The sequence below is a fragment of the Aspergillus flavus genome, chromosome 7 (genome assembly GCF_009017415.1).
Source record: "Aspergillus flavus chromosome 7, complete sequence".
Classification (NCBI taxonomy): domain Eukaryota; kingdom Fungi; phylum Ascomycota; class Eurotiomycetes; order Eurotiales; family Aspergillaceae; genus Aspergillus; species Aspergillus flavus.
In genome coordinates, this window is record NC_092404.1 from 1,382,548 (window position 1) to 1,407,291 (window position 24,744).

General features: G+C 46.6%; 6 protein-coding genes across 6 annotated transcripts; all 6 read left to right on the forward strand.

The window, feature by feature from the left end:
* Nucleotides 1-2,800: 2,800 nt before the first annotated feature.
* F9C07_2229545 (ankyrin repeat-containing domain protein) lies at nucleotides 2,801-7,079 on the forward strand (the record flags this gene model as incomplete). The annotated part of the gene is made up of 5 exons (XM_041294635.2): nucleotides 2,801-3,239; nucleotides 3,289-3,924; nucleotides 3,985-4,801; nucleotides 4,849-6,539; nucleotides 6,601-7,079. The coding sequence occupies 5 exons, from the start codon at nucleotides 2,801-2,803 to the stop codon at nucleotides 7,077-7,079; spliced, it is 4,062 nt and encodes a 1,353-aa protein (XP_041150237.2).
* A 1,739-nt stretch (nucleotides 7,080-8,818) lies between these two features.
* Nucleotides 8,819-10,381, forward strand: F9C07_5675 (uncharacterized protein; the record flags this gene model as incomplete). Its single annotated transcript, XM_041287184.1, has 1 exon — nucleotides 8,819-10,381. One exon carries the CDS (start codon nucleotides 8,819-8,821, stop codon nucleotides 10,379-10,381), a length of 1,563 nt encoding a protein of 520 aa, XP_041150238.1.
* Nucleotides 10,382-11,629: 1,248 nt separating this feature from the next.
* F9C07_5676 (uncharacterized protein) lies at nucleotides 11,630-12,360 on the forward strand (the record flags this gene model as incomplete). The annotated part of the gene is made up of 4 exons (XM_071511379.1): nucleotides 11,630-11,696; nucleotides 11,847-11,940; nucleotides 12,040-12,091; nucleotides 12,319-12,360. The coding sequence occupies 4 exons, from the start codon at nucleotides 11,630-11,632 to the stop codon at nucleotides 12,358-12,360; spliced, it is 255 nt and encodes an 84-aa protein (XP_071366975.1).
* A 2,503-nt stretch (nucleotides 12,361-14,863) lies between these two features.
* Nucleotides 14,864-18,430, forward strand: F9C07_2280847 (uncharacterized protein). Its single transcript, XM_071510466.1, has 8 exons — nucleotides 14,864-15,144; nucleotides 15,202-16,265; nucleotides 16,337-16,562; nucleotides 16,630-16,946; nucleotides 17,056-17,370; nucleotides 17,416-17,565; nucleotides 17,624-17,704; nucleotides 17,771-18,430. Exons 2-8 carry the CDS (start codon nucleotides 16,053-16,055, stop codon nucleotides 18,098-18,100), a joined length of 1,632 nt encoding a protein of 543 aa, XP_071366976.1. The 5' UTR covers nucleotides 14,864-15,144; nucleotides 15,202-16,052; the 3' UTR covers nucleotides 18,101-18,430.
* Nucleotides 18,431-18,435: 5 nt separating this feature from the next.
* Nucleotides 18,436-22,676, forward strand: F9C07_2280848 (kinase-like domain-containing protein). Its single transcript, XM_041294652.2, has 2 exons — nucleotides 18,436-19,742; nucleotides 19,804-22,676. The coding sequence occupies exons 1-2, from the start codon at nucleotides 19,017-19,019 to the stop codon at nucleotides 20,980-20,982; spliced, it is 1,905 nt and encodes a 634-aa protein (XP_041150241.1). The 5' UTR covers nucleotides 18,436-19,016; the 3' UTR covers nucleotides 20,983-22,676.
* F9C07_2219953 (tRNA synthetases class I, catalytic domain-containing protein) lies at nucleotides 22,677-24,430 on the forward strand (the record flags this gene model as incomplete). The annotated part of the gene is made up of 4 exons (XM_071509713.1): nucleotides 22,677-22,804; nucleotides 22,845-23,106; nucleotides 23,137-24,293; nucleotides 24,326-24,430. Exons 1-4 carry the CDS (start codon nucleotides 22,733-22,735, stop codon nucleotides 24,428-24,430), a joined length of 1,596 nt encoding a protein of 531 aa, XP_071366977.1. The 5' UTR covers nucleotides 22,677-22,732.
* Nucleotides 24,431-24,744: the final 314 nt, after the last annotated feature.

The following is a 24,744-nucleotide window of genomic DNA, read 5'->3' on the forward strand; positions in this document are numbered from 1 at the left end:
TAAACTTTGCCGAGTTCACCGGCCCAAGCATTATTTCAGTTCCTTCGCCTCATCGTACTCGTTTCCGCAGGAGCAAAGGAGGATTTGCTCCATGTAGTCCACGCCCATGTGAATGTCTTCCCAAGGAGCTGAAGTGCGGGTCAAGATGCAGCTGACGCTCTGGTAGTTATCACAATTCTTTTTGTGGCTCGTCCAGTCCTATGGGAAGAACAAAATAAGGCCAGAGGCTCAATACATCCGGTACTATAAGGGTACCAGGGTTCGCGCAGGTCAAGGCAGAACACTTACCTCGGTACTTGGCGTGTTCAAGCCTGGTACATTAGTGGGTTAGTATTATAGCTTGACAGCCGTTGGAAACTTGTTTATTTAGATCGCCGGCTCGACATTGGACGGCTCGACGATCATCAGGCCCGCCTTTTTTTATGCCCAAGGAGCTAAACCTTTCCAATAAACGAGGAATTGCGAAAGATTCCAATCGTCCAAAGAACAACACGGAAAATTGGTGAGATCCCTCGTTGACCGCTTCACCTGTGTTCCCCAGGGTTGATCCTTGTATGACAGGCCAACCTTAAACCTACTATTTCTTACTGTGTACTTCCACATCTAGATCGCGGCCAAAGGTACCATCAACTATAGTACGCGGCGATAATACCCGTTCTAGAACGATGATTTGCTTGGTCCACTGCGCCAAAGTCTCTACTAGCGCGCAAACTTTGGCCACCGGTTTGGTGGATATTCTTTTCGAGACATACCCTGTCCCAAGCTACTTTTCAAAGGAATCGATCCAACTTACCAAATCAGGTATACGTTGTTCTTGTTAGACAAAGTATGGAAGGGAAGGTGAGATCTCGAATCAAAGGTTAGGCGCTTTAGGTCCTTGTACGGCGGAACAAACTAGCAGCTTTTTTTGTTGTTTTGAACGCAATATATCTCATGGGTGAAGGCTAGGCCAGCCGCCACCTGATATCTTCGAAATTTGTTATGCTAATAAGTGCTGGAATAGTAGAGGTATGAGCCGTTAATAACCTAGTGGCTTGAGCTATTCTTCACTACTGATTCGTACAAGACTAGTGATTGTTCGCTCCTGCCAGTGAAAGACTTATGGTCTTCTAGCTCTTTTATTTACAGAGTTTTATCGAGTCTGAAGCAAACATGGCACACCTATCAGCGATGAACTAGCCTACTCTAGGAATGATAAACCATGTTACTTTGCGAGTAAGAGGCATCTTCATTTTCCCCTTTACCCAAGTGAACAAACAAACAATGCAAGACCATGGCCCAAATTACAGATGGCCGACTACTCAATCATGTAAAGAGAATCTAAGTATAGATTTCATTCGCCACTTAATGCTGTGTGCGCGAAAGAGTACAGATTGATCGATCCTTTGAACCTCAAACTAAATATGCTTTCAAAGCTCTTGGATGCAAGTAAAAAATCAGCGGATATTGAACAGCACTAAAACTATCTACGATAGGGGTCTTTCGAACAATTTATATCATCTCCCGCGGTGGCTGAAGTTTGAACTTGGGTGTATTACCCCCAGAAATGTGTCATGGGGCACCAATCTCATAATATCTCTGTTCAAAAAGAGTCTTGGACTGTTATCCCTAGCTCATTGCTAGCTTCACCCTATGCTATGGACAGCTCCACGAATTCAGGTAGGATTGTATCTAAGGTGACTCTGACTAGCACAGCTGGCGACTAAGTTTCGCATTCCCTCGAATCTCGACCTTCGAGGTGGGGAATGGAGCCCTTCGCTGAACTAGGGGATCACATTTGCAGAAAATTCTGGCAGAGAGGCCGTGTTTTTAATGTGGAATTCATCATCCCACCCACGGAGCTTGACGCCCCGGAACGCAACTTGGTCGAAATACCAGTGTCGACCGGAGCACATTTTTCATATGACCAAATTTAATGAAGAGGAGGTTTCCACGCAGAAAGTGGCTAATTGACTAGGGAGACTCAGATCGTGCTTGAGTTCCACGGTTTCTTTTTTGGTGACTGGCTTTCGGGGTCTCGACGACTTTGAAGGAATGATAGGAACTGCTGATGGGACTAAAATCATTGCTTTCTGCCCCATATCAGTATTTATTTCCACACTTTCATTTATCGGCCAGTATTGACCACAGACCAGGCTGCATCAGGCGGTCCAGCAAGCTGTATAAGAACCGAGTAATTATACTCTCTACACGAAATATAATCTCTGGATACTTGACATGTTGAGAGGAAGAAATCTTGTTAGTGCTAATACTCTCGCAAGTGGGACGAAAGGAACGCCCTAAAACAAACGACTCATAATTACAGATAAGGAGTATATTCAACGCTTGGAAACATGCTCTTGGGAACTACCACCAGTTGAAGAAACAATGACTGGAGCTGCTGTGGCGCATGGAAAAGGGTTCAAAGAGAATAACTTTGATTGGTGTTATACAATTGATCCTAGACAGTGCGAAAGAAAGCAGCATTCACTTGTGTTGTATGAGTTCTCGCAAATTTACTTAGTAAGGGACTAAAGAGTGAATATAAGATAGCCTTGATAAAACACACCACGCTAAAGTCATGGTAAAAATATAGAAATTTTCCTTTGTACCGCTTTTGACTGCTATGGATCAATTTATTAGGAGCGCAATAAAACGGGCAACTGTGGCTATTTATTACTGGTAGCCTTGTCTTGTCACATGAGGCTGTGCTGGATACGAACTCTCTCAGCCTTGTGTTATCACATTTCATCTGCTCCATGAACTCAGTGTCTCCAAACCCTAGCAACTACCAAGGTTTTCATAACGAATGGTCACAGCCATGCCTACAGACACAACCAGGTATCGATCTACCTTCCATGTCAAATCACAGCCATTCACTGAAAAATACCTCAGTGAGTCACTCACACAGAATGACTACCTGGTGGGATGGATCTGCGCCTTACCACTTGAGGCGGCTGCTGCAACTGCACTTCTAGATGAGGAGCATCCGCCACTCGATCAAGACCCTGGAGACATGAATGCGTACACACTTGGTCGGATTGGTCGGCATAATATCGTTATCGGATGTCTCCCCTTGGGCACCATTGGGGAAAGCCCTGCCACAGCAGTTGCCAAGGATATGCTTCGGAGCTTTCCTAACATTAAAATCGGTTTCATGGTGGGAATCGGAGGGGGTGCCCCTGGGCCCGCAAGCGAGAACCCCGAAGATGATATTAAACTTGGGGATATTGTCGTGAGCAAACCGGGGCCCGGCCATGGTAGGTCAACACCGACCCAAGCATTGAGACCCGATGCTAAGCGCTGTAGGTGGAGTTATCCAGTATGATTACGGGAAGACCCTCTCCGAAGGCGAGTTTGTGGACATTGGCTATTTGAATCGCCCTCCCAATGTTCTCTTGACGGCACTTACAAAGCTTATATCGCGAAATGAACTCGAAGGCTCGTCGCTACCACGGCAGGTAGCTGACATGGGAAAGAAATACCCAAGAAAATACCAGGAATGGAAATACCAAGGAGTCGAGAATGATCAACTATTCGTGGAAAGCTTTCGACATCCTGACATTGATCGTTCTTGCAAGGATATCCACTGTGCTGAATCCGAAGACCGTCTGGTCTCTCGCAAACCCAGGCGCTCCACAGACCCTGTGGTTCATTGCGGGCTAATTGCTTCCGGGAATCAGGTCATGCGAGATGCTGTGACCCGCGAAAAGCTTCGCAAGAAGCACGGTGTGTTATGTTTCGAGATGGAGGCCGCTGGATTGAGCAATAATTTTCCATGTCTTGTGGTCCGCGGCATTTGTGATTATTCGGATTCTCATAAGAATAAACGCTGGCAACCCTATGCTGCGGCTGTGAGCGCTGCATTTACCAAAGAGCTTCTTCAGTTCATCCCCGTTGTTCAGCTTGAAAGGGCCCACAGGGTGTCGTTCATGACCAAGAAGAGTTAGTCATGCCTAGAAATCAGACCTTGTAACAACAAACTAACATTCTGTCGTGATACAGTGGAGAAAGAATTTACGAAATTGAATGATAATATCAAACCGCTCTTACAAACCCAGGAGCGGGAAGAACGTCGCAGGGTTTTGAATTGGCTTGCCCCCGGCTATTACGAATCGCAACAGGCCGATGCCCAACGGAATTTGGACCATGATGCTGGTAGATCTTTCATTGAGAATGAAAAATTCAAGGCATGGTCAGAGGGAAGCAAAGACGTTGAAACACTTTTCTGCCCGGGATTGCCTGGAGCTGGGAAAACGACACTAGCCTCAATTGTTATAAGCAAGCTTCGGAAAGCTCAAGAGAAGCAAAATTCAGCTGTTACCTTTCTATACTTCAGCTATAATCTGCAAGCGGAACAGACACCCATCCACATGCTTCGAACCCTACTGCGGCAGCTGATTGATACTCTACCGTCTATCCCAAGTGAAGTTACCGAGTTCTATTGTGCTAACCAGTTTCCTTCTCTACATGAAACCTTTAAGATACTATCAGGTGTTATACAGGATTATGATAACTTGTATATCGTCGTTGATGCCTTAGACGAATGCTTGCCAGAGTATCTGGCTGGATTTCTCGAGGCTGTTAAAAACCTGCAGTATATGGGAGCTCGCTTTATGTTGACTTCACGCTATACAAATATCATCGAACGAGAATTCAGGGATATGAAGAAGTGCTCTTTCTTGGATATCCGTGCGGTCAACAAGGACATGGAAACATACATTACCCGCAATTTTGACTTCTCGGCGTTTTATAAGATACCTGATGAATTACCACAAATCGATCGCTTCAAGCAGGTGGTCATAGGGTCTGCAAGGGGAATGTAAGATTTTCACACCTACATATTTCGTTGAGAACTAAAGGGTCTAGGTTTATCCTCGTTCGACTTTTTGTCAACATTCTCAAGAACAAGTGTACTAAAGGGGAGATACAAGAAGAACTAGAGAATATTGAGCATGGTCGAACCAGAGATCCTATTCATGAAGCGTACAAAAAGACCTCCTTCATGATAGAGAAGTCCGACCACTCCGAATGGGCCTATCGTGTCATATCTTGGGTGTTTTATGCTCGGAGGCCCTTGAGCGTTGATGAACTCTCAGAGGCTTTGGCAGCCCAGACCCAACGAGGCAACAATTGCCTCGACATGAACTACGCTCCGCCAGACATTCAGATCGTTATATCATACTGCTCAGGTCTTATAGTTGCAAACCCTAGCACTGAAAAGATCGAATTTGTTCACTTGACCGCTTATCAGTATTTCGAAGAAAACCATCATGAACACCCTTGGATTGCCAAGTCTCTTAAGGAGATATCTTTGACTTGCCTCAGGTATCTTTCATTCGGGCAATTTTCGTCCAAAGAAGAGCATACCTCGTTTCTAGATTATGCTGTTCATTTCTGGGCGGAACACACCGGTCCAGTCCAAGCGGACTGGGAGGTGCGCCAAACTGCCAAAAGGTTTCTTCAGAACCCTTCTTTAACTAGCTCCGCAGATCAAATGTTCCCCGCGAATGAGCACACTTATATATCCCTCTCTCTGCTTATGGACGGCTCCCAGGAGTCTGGAGCCACAGGCCTTCACCTGGTGGCCAGATTCGGTCTCGTGACACAACTTCGAGATTTACTGAAGGAAATACCAGTTTCAGAAATCAATAGTCGGGATCCCTACGGCCAGACACCTTTGGTCCTGGCTGTAAGGCATGGACACTGGGATATCATCAACATCATTCTCGACGATAGCAATGTAGATCCCAATCTAAGCGATGATGACGGTCGGTCGCCTCTCTCAATCGCATCGCAATTAGGATATTCGAGCGTGGTTGAAAAGCTGCTTTCAACGGGCGAAACTGACCTCAATCTCCCTGCGTTCGATGGATGGTCACCACTCATGTATGCCTCCAGAGGCAATCACACAGAGATCATCAAACTTCTACTAGCTGATAAGAAAATCCACGCCAACTTTACAAGTCCTGATGGTCAAACGGCGCTTAAATTGGCAGTGGAGATGGGATTCACGGACGTAGTGAGGCTGCTACTGGAAAGTGGCAGGGTTGAGACCAACCCATCCGACTCAACTAGCAGGGACACATTCATGACCGCTCTCGAGAACGGAGATAAAGACATTATCTACCTGTTATTGGAATATGGCTATACCAACGCAATAGAGACGTTGACGTTGCCATCATCAGCGGGTTTAGTACCAACAGTAGGTCTTAGACGTCGCTCTAGCAGCCTATTTACATATTACGGAAGTCCAGAGACTAGAAGGATATTCTGGATGGCAGTAGAGAAGGGCTTTGTTGATGTGGTTTTACTACTGCTGCGCACTGGGAAGGCAGATCCCAATCTGACCGATTCCGCCAAGAAGAGCGCCCTAATGCTAGCAGTTGAGAACAAGCACAAGGAAGTCGTGGAAGCCTTACTGTGTGTTGGCTCCGCATGTACCGATGCGATGGCAGAGAACGGGGATACTGCTCTGTTTCTAGCAGTTGTTAAGAGAGATGTGGATATAACCCGGATTCTTCTAGAAATCGGAATGGCTAACCCGGATCTCGTCTACGGTGAGTGGCCTATTTACTTTCTGTATTCCTAAGAAAACTAACTAATCATTTCCATATACAGACGGCCCATTCAAACACCCACTTTCATACGCGGTAGAGAATAATTACCAAGATATCGTCCAAATACTCTTGAGCACCGGAAAGGCAGACCCGATCCCCGGGCTCCAAGCAGCAATCTCCATGAAGCAAATAGCAACGATTCGCAGCTTCCTTGGCATAGCAGGTGTAGACCCTAACACCCAAGACAGGGTCAGCGGTCAAACAGCTCTGATGGCAGCAATTCAAGCGCAAGACTTGCAGTTCGTTCAGACCCTCCTAGAAAACAAGATGGTCGATATCAACGCGCAAAACTGGGCGGGCGGGACGGCCCTAATGCTCGCAGTGTGGTTCAAAGATCTGGACGCTGTCGAACTTCTTGTAGGATATGGCGCCGATCCCAATCCAAGTTTACGAAGTTGGGATGGTGTTACTCTTCGAGATTTGTCTGACCAACACGGGGTCAAGAGGCTACTATCTCCGAAGAAAGTCCGGACTGTCTGATATAAGACTATGGTTGTGATCTTTTACGATGCCTACCATAGCTTTCTGTGCCACACCAGAACATGACGTACCATGGGGCACTTTGTCCCATCGCCAGTAATCAAGTACTTCAATCAACACCGCTACTCAAAGTGGTAGAGCAGTGATGTTATACTTAGCAAAGTTCTCCCCAGTTTATATTTGTAGTATTCGATTATTGGTATACCAGACTGGATTATATTAATGAATGTTTAGGTAAGAATCACAAAAAGTGTGGATGATCGATGAGTGGAACCTCGCTGGCTAGACCGACTGCTGCAGATCCGGCTGCACTTCCAATGTCCAAATTCCAATGAAATCAATTTGGGTGGGTTCTACAACCGCTGCTGAAGAACTAGCGCCGTTAACATCTTCTTTATAGAGTGCCCCAGCTGTATGCCCTACCCTTTGGCTGTGGCCTAGAGAGCCTCCCCAGAATTGTCTCTATCTCCCTTAAGCTCGATTCGTATCTTTGCAACTTGTTATCTTATCTCGCTTGTCTGACTCGTATGTATGGTATTTTGGCTTTAGTGCTCCACGAGATCCTTCATTAGAATCCAAATAATTCAAAGCATATGTACGTACACACCACAAGAAAGTTGACGTTCTAGACATATCGTTTCATATAGAGACCAAGGGTCCATCTCTAGCGGTCTTGGATGCATGACTGCAATCGTTCTTAAAATACGAGACATTGGCTTAGACTCGTATTGCTACTTTCGGTATGCTTGGCCTAGCACCGTGGCATAGCCACCCTATCTGTCTCGTATTATGAATTGTTTTACCATGTTTGATCTTCCGGGGTCATCAGGGTGTGGCAGTGTCGTTCTTCTAGATGTTCTTCTCCACTTCGGAATCCAGCCCTACCCGTGCCAAGGCGGTTTACCATTGGCCAAAGTCCTGCACGGAACTACGAAAGGCTTGGTTCAAGCTTATTTTTTACGGCTGCCTGTCGTGTCGTCACCGCTGCGCGTTCTTCTACCCAAATAAAGGATCACGAAGCCAATTATTTTAGGGTAGGTACGAACCCGACACCCGTATTCGATACCGTTTAGCGCTTCACTACTCGGAACCTCGGAATGAGTCTCGGTGAACTATGGATGGTTTTCGTTCAGACGAACACAGCCATTCTCTCCAGTGACGTTCCCATTGCGCTGAGATTACAGTCACCAACAAGGTCAACACGCTAGACGCCTAGAGAAACAAAGAAATGGGGTTGAAGAGTAAAATCCTGTTTAGATGGCATGTTGTGTGCCCAAAATAAACCTAGGGTAGGGCTAAGCAGGGCTCAATTAGGCAGACAAGTAAAGGGTTTCACAAATACGATCTGATGATGGAATCCCTATGGATCCGCAGTCCGTCCAGGGCGGCACCCGCGGGGTCCGCATAAGCAAATGTCACAACCCCCAGCTACTGAACTTAAAAAGGAAGCACTATAGTTGCAGACTACGCGCCGGACCCCTTGTGCGAATAGACCAATCCTGGTCCAACGAATGCTACTGCCTAAGTATCCATCGGAATACCCGATGTCATTCTATTGCCAAATCCGACTCTTATTGTTTGGTGTGAGTGGAGGTGAAGCGTCTATCCACTCAGTGCCCTGATGGGGTCCTTTAGGGGTCCATTAAAGGGCTCTTGAATCTGAATTGACCGCAGGAACCTGCCTGTCTCCTAGACAATGAAGCAAAACTTTTCGCATTTCGTTATACCAATTGCCCACCATGTCTGCTCAATCGAGCGTTGAGATCATTCCTCCGACTGTCCCACAGACGTCTGGCGGCGCAAAGACTAAGCAACCGAAGGCTTCTAAGAAGAAGCCAAACCCGGCGAAGAAAGACCTCCTATTTCGTACTGTGGGCGAGTCCCTTGCGAGTCAACTCTTCAGCCACTCGAAGCTACATAATACATGCACTTGTTGTGCACTCGCTGCGGATCATCAACGGGATCAGGGTTTCTTACTTCCACCAGCGGCACATCCTACGCATGACGCAAGATCCCGCCGTTGTGGCAGCAGCTGTTGTGGGAGTAGCAGCAGCAGCCAAACTCTTGTGGAACCCACATCAGACTCAGATGCGCTATCCTCTCGTTATTCCTCGAACACATACGGTCGTTCAAGCTCCGAATCATCCTTACCTCTAGGACGCGCCGGGTTCGTACCGCTGTCCAAGTCGACATCCTTACCGCAGATCAAGCTACCCGGTCGAGATCATATGGACAATGCCGAAGTTTTGGAGAGATTAGCCGGGCGCTATGGGAAAGTCTCACATATGGTAATACTCGACCGAAGTTACAATTTCTTCCTTAACAAAGCCCGAACCGGGGCTTTGTGTTATAAGGTGCAAAATCAGGTAGCAATAGTCGCAGGAGACCCCTTATGTGAGCCGTATCTGTTTTCCGATATACTAGACGAGTTCAAGGCATATCGAAAGCAGTTTCACTGGGGAATTGCTTTTATGGGGGCCAGCGACAGTCTAGTCAAGCATGCGCGACGGCAACATTGGGCCACATTACAATTTGGTGCCGAGCGTGTGCTTAATCCAATGACGAACGATGTGCTTATGGAGCGAAGTGGCAAGCGAATCATCGTCCAAAACAAACAACTCCTCAATCCAGACAAAGGTGGGATCACCTTAGGTGCTTACGCCCCAGCATACGGGGCAGACCCGTCCCTACAGAGCGAGCTAATGGGCATTTACGAATCATGGCGGCATCAACGCAACCAGGCCGCCGCCGCAGCCCAGGCTTTTATTACCGTTTACAACCCGTTCGACTTTCCTAATCTGATGATCTATATATATACCCGTGGCCCCAATGGTGTCGCTAACGGATTTGCGGCGCTTCGTCGGGTTGGTGCCAACGAAGGATATCATCTTGACCCCTGCATCGCGGCCCCCGGAGCACCCAAAGGGATTAGTGACTTGCTGGCTTACGCAGCCATGGCGCTTCTCAATCAAATGAATATATCTTACCTCAGTCTCGGATACGAACCTCTTACGATCCTGGGCGATGTGACGGGCTTACCATCTGCCATTGAGAAGATTACGCGGTCGTTATACCGTCACACCTTCCAACGATTACCGATAGGAGGGAAAAAGGCATATCATGACAAGTTCCGCCCCGACCCGTTCTTGGACTCAGAGTTATACTTGGTGTTTCCATCAGGTGTCCCTGGACTGCGACATATGCTTGCCATGGTCCATATGGCCAATATCAGCATTCGCAAGCTTGTTCGCTCCGAAGCAAAGTCCGCCTCGCATAAAGAAAACCCCAGAGATGACCGATGACGTACCTCATCATCGACATGTTTGCGTGGTATATCTCATTAATAATTATCTGAACTTCATATGGGATTGGTGTTTTGGTTTACAGCCGTCATTTTGTTGATTGGGGTTACAAAAACATATAAGTATATAGTGACACTTCCGTTGATCGCGGGTTGTACATGCGTAATAAGCATCCCACCGTGATTTCTTGTATTATATATCATAACCGGCGTTCGTTGGCCTCGTTTACTCGAGAATAGGCACATTGTGATTGAACATTGGATTTTGGTTAGCGTTGGGTTTCAGTTTCAATACCACATAATTATCACTCCTTTCATTTCATCTAGCTCCCCTTGAGTAAAAGAAGTTCAGTGCCAGGTGCGTTCTAAGACTTAAGCGGTCCGATTGCCCGTCCAACAGCTAATATGACTGTATCTGGGTAAATGAGAGCTATGTAGCCAATCGGACCACAAAGCTCCAGGCTGACAGCTAATATTACTATATTTGGATATATATATAAGAGCTGTACGGCTAATCGGGCCACTTAAGAAAAACACGATGAAAATTCGAACTCCCAGCGGTTCAGAAGATACGTCGAGTGGGCGTAGTGAGTAGTAGTTTTCTGGATAAGCCTTGTGCTCAAACCCTTTTTCACCTAACTATACTCTTGTCTCATGAACCATTGTGCCAGGTGGGGGTACAGTAAAGACCCTAACCCCCTTCTAGGCCGTGGGGCGTCAACCTTGAACTTAAAACTTCACCTATTCAATAACTTCAAGACCCTAACTTAATAGTTACTCGCAGGCAACACTTAATCGACCACGGTTTAGTGAAATATGGCTCAACGTGAACATATCTTTCATAAATTATCTAAAGGGGAAAACATCACAAAAACATCCCTTCATCAACTCTCCCGTCATCAAGAGACGGAGAGCGTAAGCCGAAGATAGAAATTAAATGCCGAACCCGAAGCCTTCCGTCTCAGCAACTAACTCCGGGAACCGGCAAAGCAGGTAGAGTTAGGCATATAATACTACCCTTTTAGTCAACTACATCGGTGGATGTTCTCTATGCGGGAAACCTTCGGGCCCCAGTTGATATTGCGTTGTAAATTGTATCACTCGCCGTAGATTGATCCACAGCTGACTCGGCGTATCTCTTTCCTGAAATGGCTTAGTGCGTGTATGATGTTATTGTTCGGACATATATATTGTTCAGGGATTCGGATCGGCGTCGTGACTAGGGCGTAGAGATGGATGTATATATGTGATGGTGTGTGTATTGGTCGCAGATAGTCACGACTCTGCGGTGCTTTGGGTGTGTCTTTCCGGGTTTTGTGGGTTTTTATTGGCGGTCGTTAGATAATATGTGTGTGGAGAGAAGATGTAGGAAAGAGGAGATGCTGATTGTCTGTACTTTCGAAGTCTGGATTGGAGGTTCAATCTCTTTATATATCAAGAGTTTAATCTTTGATCTTATATTGTAGATGGGGATCCCATTGTTCGTTCGACAGCAAGTACTATATTTGTTACTCTGTCAACAAGGTCCGAGCATATTGAGAGAATCCTGCAGAGTGAAATGTACATCTCGTCTAGCATAGAGCCAGTCAGCAGTAGTATTGTGCATATTCTAATACAGTTATGAGTAGAGTTCCTTAGTAAGAATTATATGTTAATTAGTTTCGGGATTAGTCGCAAGCATAAGGCATGGCATAAGAAAGCCAATATCAAAGTAAGAGAAGTATTGAGCATCATGAGAGGGTGATCACTAACTATCCCAAATCTACGGTAATAGCTGCTGGTGACAGTAGAGTTGATTTCGGGGGAAAATGGTTATTTAGAAGGAATAATGTCGATGCAAGTTGAAGACGGTTTCTTCAAAGCACAATCGCAAGAATGAGGGGACAGTAGAAGTCATGCATCCTTAGTCAAAGGAAATCTGGGGCTTTTCTTATACAGAATGACAATCACCTCTTCCATACAGTAAAGGCGGAGATCTGAGACTTTCCTCTCATATGATCGCCGTCATGAACTGACTACGCAGACCATTAACATGAGCCTGGAGTGTGGACACTTGATTTCAACCCCTTCGTGTATCTGTATGCTCATCATTATATTAGGAGCTAGTTCCATGCTTGGAGAAGTAGTGTATAACAATTCGATAAGTAATCGAAGACCATGGAAGCGATATTGGGGGCTTTTTTGGATGACATTTTACAGAAAATGGATGCTTCTCATCTTGGACAATGCGAGCTAGACGATGACCACTGCTTCATCCTATTTTTCGCTCTGACTTCGATATCCACCGTAGAATAGAGAAAGCTAGACAGCAGAATTAGACTAAGTGAGTCATGGGTAAAGTGGAAGAGCACATTGGAAGCTATCGTCATGAGTCCGATGTCGAAGTAAAAGGTGGTAGCTACCAGGCAACATATTGACTGGATGGTGGCAACTAAATAGAACGAACAAGAACGTAAGGATATTAGTTAAGGAGTTCTCATTTAGCTAGGTATAGATAGTGGATATAGATAACAGGTGAATAATGAATAGCCCATTATTCAAAATGTCGGCTTAAACATCGTAGTATAGGTATAACAGGTATTCTTGACAGCATTATCTCAATGTTAGCTCAGTTTGAACGCATTCATACATCCAGGGGCCCATGTACTGCATGAACTGCTTGATATGGTGATTGAATGTATGAATCAAGTTCTCCCGGTCAAACAAACAATCAAAATTCTATCAAACTGTTAGAGCATAACTATTGAAACGTCTAGCGATGCAGGCACCTCGCAGACTCAGTGCCATATACACCTAAAACCCCTAGAGCCCATACTATGAAGTCTTCTCATGCTGGGCCTCTACTACTAGGGACGGTAACAACTTGCTTCTAGATATTATGAATAGGACCAATAGGGTCATCTCGCAATACCAGCTGTGCATGTGATATATCACGGGGAATCGGTGGTAGTAGGGAACAAATATGCGCGAATGATACTTCGCAAATGGCCCTTACTTCACATAAAGGCCGACGTGCAGGGAGTCTTTACAGATAGAGCCCATCATTACCACACTGAGGTATACTATCCCGAAATATACTCGCGATACAGATGTCGCTGTCATTCTGCAGATACGAGGTCCCGATCTCCCCTTCCATTCTACACTGCATTAAAATCCATTTCGGCTTCACCAACGAGTTATACCGCCATGTTTGAGCCCCAGGCTCTGCTATGACCACGTCAACAGGCTAACTACATGGAAGCATCTGACTACCGGTGGTACAAACACACCAGTCAGACCCTCAGCCAATGCCAATCCACTTCGATGAGGACGGCCGGTCACAATAGGATAGGACAACACGGGATGGACCGGATTGATACCCATGCGTAATATATTCTCATGTTTTCTTTTCTCCATCCTTCCTATCAGAGGAAATGACATGTAGCACCTGTGCAAACGAACATAGTATATTGGGCATCCGCGCAAAATGAATACACAATACTACCCAAGATCTACAGTTTCGCATCAAGCTATGATGAGGCTCTTGCAACTAATGGGCTATATGAGGCAAAAGGGATTCCGTGATGGCCAAGTAGAACAAGCTGACTGCAGTGCATTAAGCCTTGCTGAACTGTCTTTTAATGCAGACTCTGCTCATCCTATACTGTGAGTTGCCAAGGATAAATGTCCTTACTGAGCGTTTTGTTTGGCTCTGGTTGAATGAGTACTCACCCAAATAGATTTAGTAGCAAGGCATCATTGTCTCTTAATCATGGAATCTCAGACGATTGTCATGCGTTATGTCGTGCAAGATCGCCTGGAGGCACTGCTAAGGAGGCGATACCCGCAGGGAGGGTATCAAGTCAGCGTAAGTTCAGATTTTCTGCTAATGTCTCTAATCGCCACATTTGATTTTCTAATCCCTTTGGACGGCCCTTCTCCAAGCAATCATTGAGCGGGTATTCCCATCTTGATCGGATTGAAACCCTCCTCATTTTTCTTGGCCTCGGTTTCGTTGTTTGTTTTCCCTCTTTGGTCTTTACGTATGGTCTACGTGTTTGCCTTACCCAATCAATTATTATAATTTGGCTTTCACATTCAGCCTTGCAGCCTGCTTGCTGAGCGCGGAGAAGGCGCGGAGAAACACGAGAAACACCTCAGCATCAGCGCGGCTTACGGCAACTAATGCATCATAAGGTTGGATAAGATGGGGCTGTGCTAACTTGGACCAAAGATTCGACGAGGCATTTGTTACCTGACCTTACCACAAGCACTATCGCAGGTCTGTCATTGCGCCATACCCGCCACCCATGCACGGGGCTTGAAACGAATCCCTAGCATTTTGTGAGAGGTAATACTAATGCTGACCTGATAGGACGATATCGAAAGTTGTAGTGAAGCCTGACCAGGGCCTCGTGCTCAGAAGTACGCAGAAGGACGCAGCTGAAGACAGCTCATTTATACTTCTATTCATAGGAAGGAGTGGTCACAGTATATAAGGATGAGAATAATATATATTTTGTTTGAGCTCCTCCAAACCATGACGATTGTGCAAATGTGAATATGAAAACTTTCCATTATTGTTCGTGTATAAATCCGGTCTCCTAATTCTGTCTTTTTTTGTCGAGTGCGCCAAAGCAAATTCCACAGCCTTGTCGTGCGATGAGCCGAGGACGCTCCCCCAGTATAACCCCCAATCAGGTTATTGAGGGCAAATATATGAATCCGAAGAAGCTCGTTAAATTGTTAAGAAATGAATATGGGCAAGCTAATTTTCGGGTCGAGGTGTGTTTCTTTACTCACTGTCAGGGTATCTGTCCATGGCTAAGAAATGCCGCACAGTTACGCCTGGATCAATATAAGATATACGTGTTGGACCAAGAACGAGCACGCTCTCCGGGACTGACTCAGGTTTGAGCTTTGTGGGTGACTGCGTGATAGGAATTACTAAACTTTTACACAGGAGCAAATCAATGAGTGTCGAGTATGGTATTAGAAGATTTTCATATCAATACGTTGTACAATAAACATCAAACGGGGACCAACGAAAAGCGCTACGCAATGGGGAAGATGGTGGGGTAGGGTGAGGGGGTTGTACATACACGATTAGTTCGGCGTAATATTGATTGACATAGCTATTACTCCTTAAGTGCATACAGAACATTACCTTGTGATGGCACCTGCATCAGTCCCCAGCATAACCCTCACTCATAGGCCCTGATAAAGTAACGAAGTATCCTCATTGGCTAGTATAGGCGCTCCCGACTAGGGTTGACTCTCCATGTTTTAAAGAGGCATTCCGCGAGCCCTGGAGAGTCTCCCGCTGACTGACATACACGAGGAAAGCCTGCTGATCGCTGACATGTTTTGGAATTGGCCCCGTCACACTACACTCGCTCCGCACTCAGCTGTCTTTTGCCCTCATAAGACCGTTTTGCCCGGTAGTTTCAATGTTAACCGGGTAGAAACATTTTCATCCAATGCCTCGATGGTTCCGGCTTAAATGTTAAGCCTCAATAGAGCTGCGGCGAAAATGATCAGCCTCTTGGATTAGAGCCGCATGCAAAACATATCGTGAGCACTGAGATTGAAGCCTCAAGCTGTGCTCTGGCATTGTATATAAACACATGCGTCTCCAGACTCGTGGCAATCCAGATGTCGATTAACAATTCAATCCCTCCGTGCGCCGGACAATGGACCCTATTTGCGCTTCTTCCCGTGTTGATCAACTCCTAGAGGAGAAAATCAAGGCTAGAACGAACAGTCTTTTTAAATCCAGGAACGACGTTGCTCAGCTAGTAGTCTATCTTCTTTCTTCGTCAAAGGACTCATGCGGCAGACGGATATTGCAAACCAAGCAACCCATTCCGATTAATCACGTCTCCGAGCTGAAGCGACTTCAACAGGTAATTCGACCACCTGGGATACTATTCCCTTCATTATTTCATAATCAACGTACCGATTTACTTTGCTATAGGAAGAGACCACTGCTTGTGTACAAGTTTATACGGTCGCGCAGTTGCGGTCGTGGACGACATTAAACATATCGAGCGAACTTTTCCACTATCTCCTAGAAGCACAAAGCGTCTTCCCCTATTTCTGGAAGTCGGTCCTCACATTTGGCATCAGATTCGTGGAGAACGAATATGCATTTCCTCCTTTTCGTGCTAAAAGCTCGCAGAGCGTAGACGGCAAGGTTGATGGTTAGATCCCGAAAGCCCCTTCCGTCTCCAATGCAGAGAATACTCTATAGGTTGACTGGTGGCATAGAGATTGCATATGTGATCCGACGAGTCGAACGCAACCAACGCTCGACGTCGAAAGGGGAGTGTCCCTGGTCAATTCGCCAGACAGGAGTTTACCAAAAATTGACATATCCGCATGATGGCTCGCCAAGCTCTTCGGTGTTTATTTTGATTGCGCCCTCCCGTACAGTTGAGAATGAGGTCTCTCTATGCCTTTCAGGAAGCGAATTCGAGGGGGAGGTCATGACGCCGCACTTCTCTGTTCACGAGAGACTCATCTCTGATAGCCTGGGAAGCTGGATGGATTACATGGCTTGGTTAGAGTCCGAATGCAAGCAAAAGGTTTGTTCACTCGCTTTCTTTTAGTCTTCCCACTCTTACCAGTGTGTATGCACTTACATGCATGTGCCTTCTGTCTCGGTTTACATGGGCTAAACTATGTGTTCTTTAGGCCGACCGACTGATTGTCTGGGATGTCGAAGACCGAGATAAGCATATGACATACTTCAAGGTGGAAGATAGACAACGTCTTAAGCAACTGGGAGACTATATAACGGATTTAATTGTCGTCCTTCAGACTGCTGTGAACACTATCGGTCGCATTGGGAAGAGCTGCCAAAGACACTGTAAAATGAGCTGCGCTGCCAGAGATGATTGTTTCTGTAATTCCATGATCGGAGAGTTTGTTGAATATGAGACAGAAGCTCGCGTTTACCTGGAACGGGCAAAGGTGTTACAAGAGCGGGTTCAGTCGACAGAGCAACTGGTAGGCAGCCTCCACCACCCTGTCCCTCAGCACTACTGCTAACAGGTCGTGGACGGGCAGTTAACCGATCTACTGAGCTTTGAGGAGACTCGAGCCTTGAAACAATTGGCACGAGCATCACATGTGGAGACAAAAGCTTTGAAAGAACTGGCCCAGACTTCTCAGGAAGAAAGCCACCACCTTGCCGAGCTTGCAGTGCGTTATTTTCCAACGTGGCTGTGATGGACATACTGCTGATGATGACGTCCGTTAGAAACGGAGTGCAGAAGACGCTGCGGCTGTGAAGATGCTAAGTCTTGTTGGTCTGGTTTACCTCCCCACCACCATTGTAGCGGTGCGTTCCATTGGCTGACCTTGAAATGGGGAAAAAGGAGATGGGATTGCTGACTCTTTACGATAGAATTTCTTCTCCACTGAGTTCGTTAAAATTAATGAACAGGGAGGCATATACATTTCACCCTGGGTTTGGATTTTGGCAGTCATTTCAGTTCCCTTAACAGTAGCTACGATCTTTCTGTGGATACTTTCGGTGCGATATAGCGACTCGTCTTGGTTTCTGAAAGTAACTCGGATTCGTCATCCACCACTGTCACACAGGGAGGGTGAAGAGGCAGACTTGGAACGGGGCAGGTTGCGAGGCCGAACAGAGTCGGAGGTGAATCAGGGCACGATGCCCTTCAGCCTGATGCGCCTGTCCACCTATGCCACCACCACCACCAAGGCCGATTAACCTAGCATTTTTACCCCGTTGCCCGTTATTATGTAATTGGGTTTTGCCTTGGAGGGTGTTGAATGGAGGATAACGAGTATTCATAGTCTTTATCGATGTACTTTAGATAGGATTTACAGCGTGCCGGACATTCCTCTTCCAATGTTCTAGAAGTTCTACGTCAGATGTGAGTAGGTAGAAAAACATTGAGGAAGGGCAGAAGAAGGTAAAGAAAAGAGCAACCAACCAAGGGTGAAGTGACGCGCAGGCGCAGGAACGAGGGTCAACTGTGGCCAATGGGTAAGGCTTGAGCTTCACTGCCTCGTTGCCCGATAATGTCATTCTTTTTTTTTTTTTTTTTGACAATTGAATCCTACTACTAGTAGAACACTATTGTCAAGTCGGCCAATGACAAGTCAAACGTCTCGAGGACAGCAATTTTGGGTCTGTCCCCAGACTCGACGGAGGCAACTGCTCACGTCGATCGAGGGCGTTAGAATAAGATGGGTGTCCCCTCCCTCCTCTTGACCTTGACCACCACCACTAGTAGCAATACTAGTTTTTAAGTAATATTTTCATAAGAAATAAATAGGCAAGCAGGCGGTAGCACTTCCGCCCTACCTTTTTCAGTGTTTGTTGAGTCCCTTTAACCATCTCCTCTGCTTCAACTTCCTCAAATCACCACCACCTGCGCCCTACTCCAATTCTACCGGACGTTTTGTCCTCTCCCAACCGAACGGAGGCGTTGAAGCGGGTTTCAGTTCTTTTTAGTCCTTCTTGTTATACATTTATACTTTTCTTCCTCTTCCTATGTTATATTTCTCCCCTTTAATCACCCACATTGTATTCCTATTCGCTTTCCGCGCCCGTCACCGTCCAACCAGTTCTCACTGACGTTACACTCCGATAAGCAGTCCACCTTTGTACAGCATCCACCATGTATTCTCTTTACTATCTAATTTTCCTTTTGGCGTGTTTGTTCCTGCTTCTTTCATGGAATTCGCGACGTATCAAGAATGGCCCTCGTCCCCAATCCGACTCTCCCAAACAATACACCCCGGCCACGAGTCCACCCATGTCCCGCGAAGGCTCTCACTCCAGTCAAGACCCGTTTCCAAGTTTGGCTTCTACGTTGGATCGGATACGAGAATGTACCATCAAACTTGCGTTTATTCCGCGAAGTATTATCGATGCCGAGATCAACGAGGAAGCTGTGCGGGACATACTAGCGGAGAAAAAAATCGGTAGTAGATTCCGAAGAGCCAAGTTGGCAAAGAAGATCGTCCAAACCGCTCAAAAGCTATTCACAATTCTGGTCATGTCAAAAAAGGTGGATTATATAAATACCTTCCTGGATCGTGGGATACACGATGGCGATCTCCCATTCAAACTGGACGGGAACGTCTTGCGAACCAGTCAAGGCCAGGAGGTCCTGGTGCCGGAAGGTTGGGACTATGAAGACCTTAAAACACTGGAAGCAAACCAGTGGCGTGTGCTCGTGCCGGTTTTTCATCAAGGTGCTCATTATGATTTTCCAAAGCAGCAGATCTTTCCTTTTGTTGGGAAAGAGTCTGAAAAGTCTGCTGAAGGTGGATACGGAAGAGTCTCCTGTGAACGCATCCACGCCGACCACCACGAGTTCTGGGAACCTCCTGACAGCGAGGTAAGCGATAGCGAAGCAAATATCTGGGCGATAACGCATCCTGGTTGCTAACCCAAAGCAGAGCCAAGGGTATAGAGTTGCAGTTAAGAAAATCCTCTGGCGAGAACCACATTTGTTTGAGAGGGAAAGAAGATTCCTCAAGGCCCTAGGCTCAGCTGGTCCCCATCCACACCTGATCAATCTTCTATGCACCTTCAGCTTCCAGGAAGACAATCACTTGGTGTTCCCTTACGCGGACGAGAACCTTCGAGAATACTGGAAGCGGACTCGGCTACCCGAATGGGACAGCCAGAATATCCTGTGGTTGCTCAAGCAGATGGTCGGAATCGCGAGTGGATTATCTGTGATACATAAGCTAAACCGGGCGGGTAAGACATCTGGTAAGAAGCTTTATGGACGACATGGTGATCTGAGAGCCACGAATATTCTATGGTTCAAGAAGCGTCCTGGGTGTACAGATGCAAACGGCATACTCTTGATTGCGGATTTAGGGCTAGCGAAACTTCACGGATTTGAGTCTAGGTCAAACGACGTAGATGCAGTCTTCCCTCTAACATACTCACCCCCTCGCCGTCCCGGGGAGCGCATAAACCGTGCCTTCGACATCTGGGGCCTCGGGTGTCTATTTTTGGAGTTTGGTACCTATGCCATATGTGGGGATCAGGCTATCGAAGAGTTCTCCCGCCTTAGGGGATACGATGACCCCCGCGGCGAATTCACTACGGATTGCTTCTACAGCATAGATCACACAACAGTCCGCCCATCTGTAAATGAATGGGTGTTGAATCTGAAGAAAAAACCGCGGTGCTCCCCTGTGTTTCTTGACTTGCTGGATTTGATCATGTCTCAAATGATCCGCGTTCAAGCGCACGAGCGAAGCAGTGCTCAAACAATCTACCGCAAATTGAATGTGATGTACAAGAAGGCTCAATCTGACCCACAATACCTTCTGGGAAATTACGAGATGTCGCTACAACAGGAGTTGGATGACCCCCATGAACCCTCCCCCGAAGCGTCACCTTCTGCCCGAAACATATCTCATGGCTCCAGCTCGACCTACTTCACCCCCAACGGACACAGTCTAGGCGACGCTGTCCACAATGCGCGAGTCCTCCATTTGAACAAGTTAGATTCCGGGATGCAATCCAGACTGGTGCTAGATAGTGATGATTCGTGGTCCATGAGTGAGTTCGGGCTACCAAGGAGCAGGGGGACATGGCCACAAGTCACCAGCAGCTGATCCTGCCGTAGTCAACCTGCTCTATTCAAGATTGGTACTCATCATTCCCCCTTTATTTGGCATTAGCATCCTTTCTTCATTCCCTCCTTCTCTTTGGGTCCATCTTGATTATGCTTGGGTAAGATGTAGAAGATTTATATGTGTGTATTATCTTGACATGGGCGTATATCTTGGCTGATTAGATTTTTTGGGACTTCATTGGTGTTGGCGAATATATCATTAGGAAGTGGGAATTATAGATCCCATATGATGAGGAAGTCGACGAATGATATCAGATATGTCACTGGTGATTCTATTTTGAGTAGTAAATTTCTGCAACAAAGTTTATGTCAGAGTGCGAGATTGGACAGGCAAGCTACGGGTCAACATGTATAAAGGTAGATAGACAGATGCAGCTCGAAGAGCTACAACAGGATCATAATCGGACGGGTTGAGCTGGCACTGTGACATTCATTAACCAAGCCCTGGCTTCTGGGGCTAGCGGCGGTGAAAGTAGCGGGAAGCTGATGGGCCGATTGTAGGTATTCGGGGGATAGGGCTATGCTGTTCCCAGCGTCAGGTACTACTTCTCGTCCTACGACATAGCGGCGTGCACGGTTACTTTCTTGATGTATGGAGGAATTAACCATTCGATATGGCACCCCTAGTCCAGGACTAATATTACTAAGTGTTCCCGAACTTTCCTAATCTGAAATATGTACATGGTTTACTAACGAGTAGCTTGTGTTGGAGCTGTCATATCATATGCATTGGCCACCCGCGCCGCATTAATGCTGCCTTGGAGTTAGATCTAGCATATACTATACCGGTGTCATGAAAGGCTAACGCAGCTACTATGCTACTATACAGTTCTGGCTAGTGTCCTCTTCAGTATCCTTGGCTTCTGAGCGCAGAGCTCTCCGGCTTTGATACCATTCTCCCCGAGGGAAAACACTCTGCATCGCTGCGTATTCGCTACCATGGGGCCCCCACAGACCGGCCGATAATATTCCGTGTCCATGTAATCTGGGAGCTGTTTTGCTTCTATCGTCTATCCATGTAGATGTCTGGGGGTCTTTCTGGATGATTCTGAGATCACGGTAAATATAGCGGAGGGAGAAGATTTAGTGACTCTGAAGCCTGGAGAAAGATGGAGTCCATCATGGACAATTCTAGAAGATATATATAACTGGCAGATTAGGGATACATGGCATTATCAGTTTAAGGGTGGTGTGGTCGATTGGTGGGATTATGGAGGGGTGTGGACGAACATGTCGGCACGACTGTTAAGATGCCGCAGGGTTACTGATCCGGTTGATAATGGAGGAGGGCTTGAGTTTGTCATTTCTGCGTCGAATGCGATTGAATTTAGTATTGTAAGGAAGGGGTAAGTTGTCGAATGGTAGTCTGAACTATCAGGAATTTTAGTTCTAGATTGACAATAACAACGGTATTACTTGGTGAGTGCTGAATCCAGTTTATTGAAGAGTCAACTTATTGACGGAAGAATATACCTAGAATATCACTCGGAAATCTATATACCGTGGCCCCTAAAATCTACGTTCTGGCCCTTAAAACTAGATACTAAGGCCCCCTAAGTCTAGGCACTTGTAGTCCCTAAGGTTTAGACACTATAGCGCCGTATCAGCGGGGTTCACTCACGTGCGCCATTGGCTCACCTCTCAACAACCATTTCAATCTAAGACTCTCACACACCTTCTGTATGACAAGCCGCCCGGTCATATTCTTCCTGTAGATAACGGACACCATAATGGCGGTTCTCAAAGTCGCTTCAAACGCAAATGCTGCCCTTACCCTCCCTGCCATTCTAGCTGCGGCGTATGTTACCCATCAAGGAGGGGAGGTAGACATCACCTTTGAAGGGGTGGACGGGCGCCAATTACAATATCGGGCTCAAAAACACCGAGAATGGAATTGTTTGTCGGTTTTCCCCAGAGCCCTCAGGATACCTCCACATTGGGCACGCTAAAGCGGCCTTATTAAACTCATATTTTGCCTATGAATATGGAGATAAAAGGGGTACTCTGATCTGCCGATTCGATGACACGAACCCATCGAAAGAGAGTGAAGAGTTCAGGGAATCTATCCTACGCGATCTCTCGCTGCTTGGTGTTATACCAGACCGTATCACATATTCTAGCGATTAATTCCAAGAGATGTATGAGGCATGTATTGGGTTGATCAAGTCCGGAAAGGCGTATGCCGATAATACTATCAAAGAAATCATGCAGGATCAAAGGATGAAAGGAATAGCCTGTGCATGTCGCGACATGAGCCCTAGGGAGAGCCTAGCCCACATTGAGGAGATGAAGTCTGGCTCTGAGGAAGAGCTACAATGGTGTATTCGAGCAAAGAAATCGGTGGATGATACAAACAAAGCCTTGCGAGACCCTGTTATATATCGCTGCAATCACGAGCCTCATCACCGTACCGGGAGCACGTGGAAAATCTACCCTACCTATGACTTCTGTGCTCCCTTCCTCGACTCCATTGAGCAAGTAACTCATGCATTGCAAACGAATGAGTACCGTGATCGCAACCCGCAGTATCACTGGATGCAAGAGGCGCTGGGCCTTCGAAAAGTCGAAATCTGGGATTTTTCTAGACTTAACTTCGTTCGGACGGTTCTATCGAAGCGTAAGCTTACAGTCATTGTGGACAAGGGCGTGGTTTGGGGATGGGACGATCCCCGCATGCCTACCGTACGGGGAATTCGTCGAAGAGGCTGTACTATACCCGCCCTTCGAGAATTCATCCTGAAGCAAGGCCCTAGTCAAAATATTGTCAACATGGATTGGACTAGATTCTGGGCTATCAACAAAAAGTATATTGATCCTGTAGCTGCACGCTACACAGCAATCCCATCACTCAATGCTGTTACCGCCTTAATCGACGGGGTTGAGGCAACAACTTCCGCGGAGAAGCCGAAGTATAAAAATCCATCTCTGGGAACGAAGAAGGTCATCTTCAGCAAGGAAATTATTATCAGCCAGGACGACGCTCAGCATTTCAAAGAGAACGAGCGAGTCACTTTGATGAACTGGGGTAATGCCATTGTTTCGAGGATTACTACCGACCCGGCCACTGGAAAGGTGTTAACCCTGAATCTGAAGCTTGATTTGGAATCCGATGTCAAGTTGACCGAAAAGAAGATTACGTGGTTAGCTAAAGATTCGAGCAATATGGTGCCAATCAAGCTGTACACTTTCGACCACTTGATTTCGAAGGACAAAATAGAGAAGGATGAAGACTTTGCATCCTTCTTGACAAACCCGAGCGAGTTCTGTACAGAAGCCTGGGCGGACTGCAATGTTACACAGCTCTTAAGGATGACACCATCCAGTTTGACCGTACCGGCTATTTCAGGGTTGACCAAGCATACTGTGACGGTCAGCCGGCGGTTATGTTTAACATCCCGCAGGAAAGGGGGCCTGAAAGCAACACTTGACTGTTGATGTGACTAGCCCGATAAATTGGCCAGGTCCATCATAATTGATGTATATCCAGAACAAAACCTAAAAGAATGACTCCAGATCATGTCAAAAGGAATGCCTCTCTCCCAGCAAGAGCCCTAGGGCCTAGGGCCATGAATGCACTGGTTCCCATCTTACCCCTTGAGCCGGAAGCCCGATCTCTATCACTATTCCATCTCTCCAAACACGCACCTTGGTGCATAGTTCAGGGCCACACAGTAAGCCAAAAGCTGCGGCAGGTCGGGCCTCAAGCGGAAAGGGAAAGTCCCCAGATTCCCGCAGAAGTCAT

Excerpts from the sequence above, each read along its gene's own strand:
- F9C07_2280848 (XM_041294652.2), top strand. The coding sequence starts at position 19,017 with ATGTATTCTCTTTACTATCTAATTTTCCTTTTGGCGTGTTTGTTCCTG. Across the intron at positions 19,743-19,803 it reads GGGAACCTCCTGACAGCGAG|AGCCAAGGGTATAGAGTTGC; the intron begins GTAAGCGATAGC and ends AACCCAAAGCAG.
- F9C07_2280847 (XM_071510466.1), top strand. The coding sequence starts at position 16,053 with ATGGACCCTATTTGCGCTTCTTCCCGTGTTGATCAACTCCTAGAGGAG. Across the intron at positions 16,266-16,336 it reads AGCTGAAGCGACTTCAACAG|GAAGAGACCACTGCTTGTGT; the intron begins GTAATTCGACCA and ends ACTTTGCTATAG. Across the intron at positions 17,566-17,623 it reads ACCACCTTGCCGAGCTTGCA|AAACGGAGTGCAGAAGACGC; the intron begins GTGCGTTATTTT and ends GACGTCCGTTAG.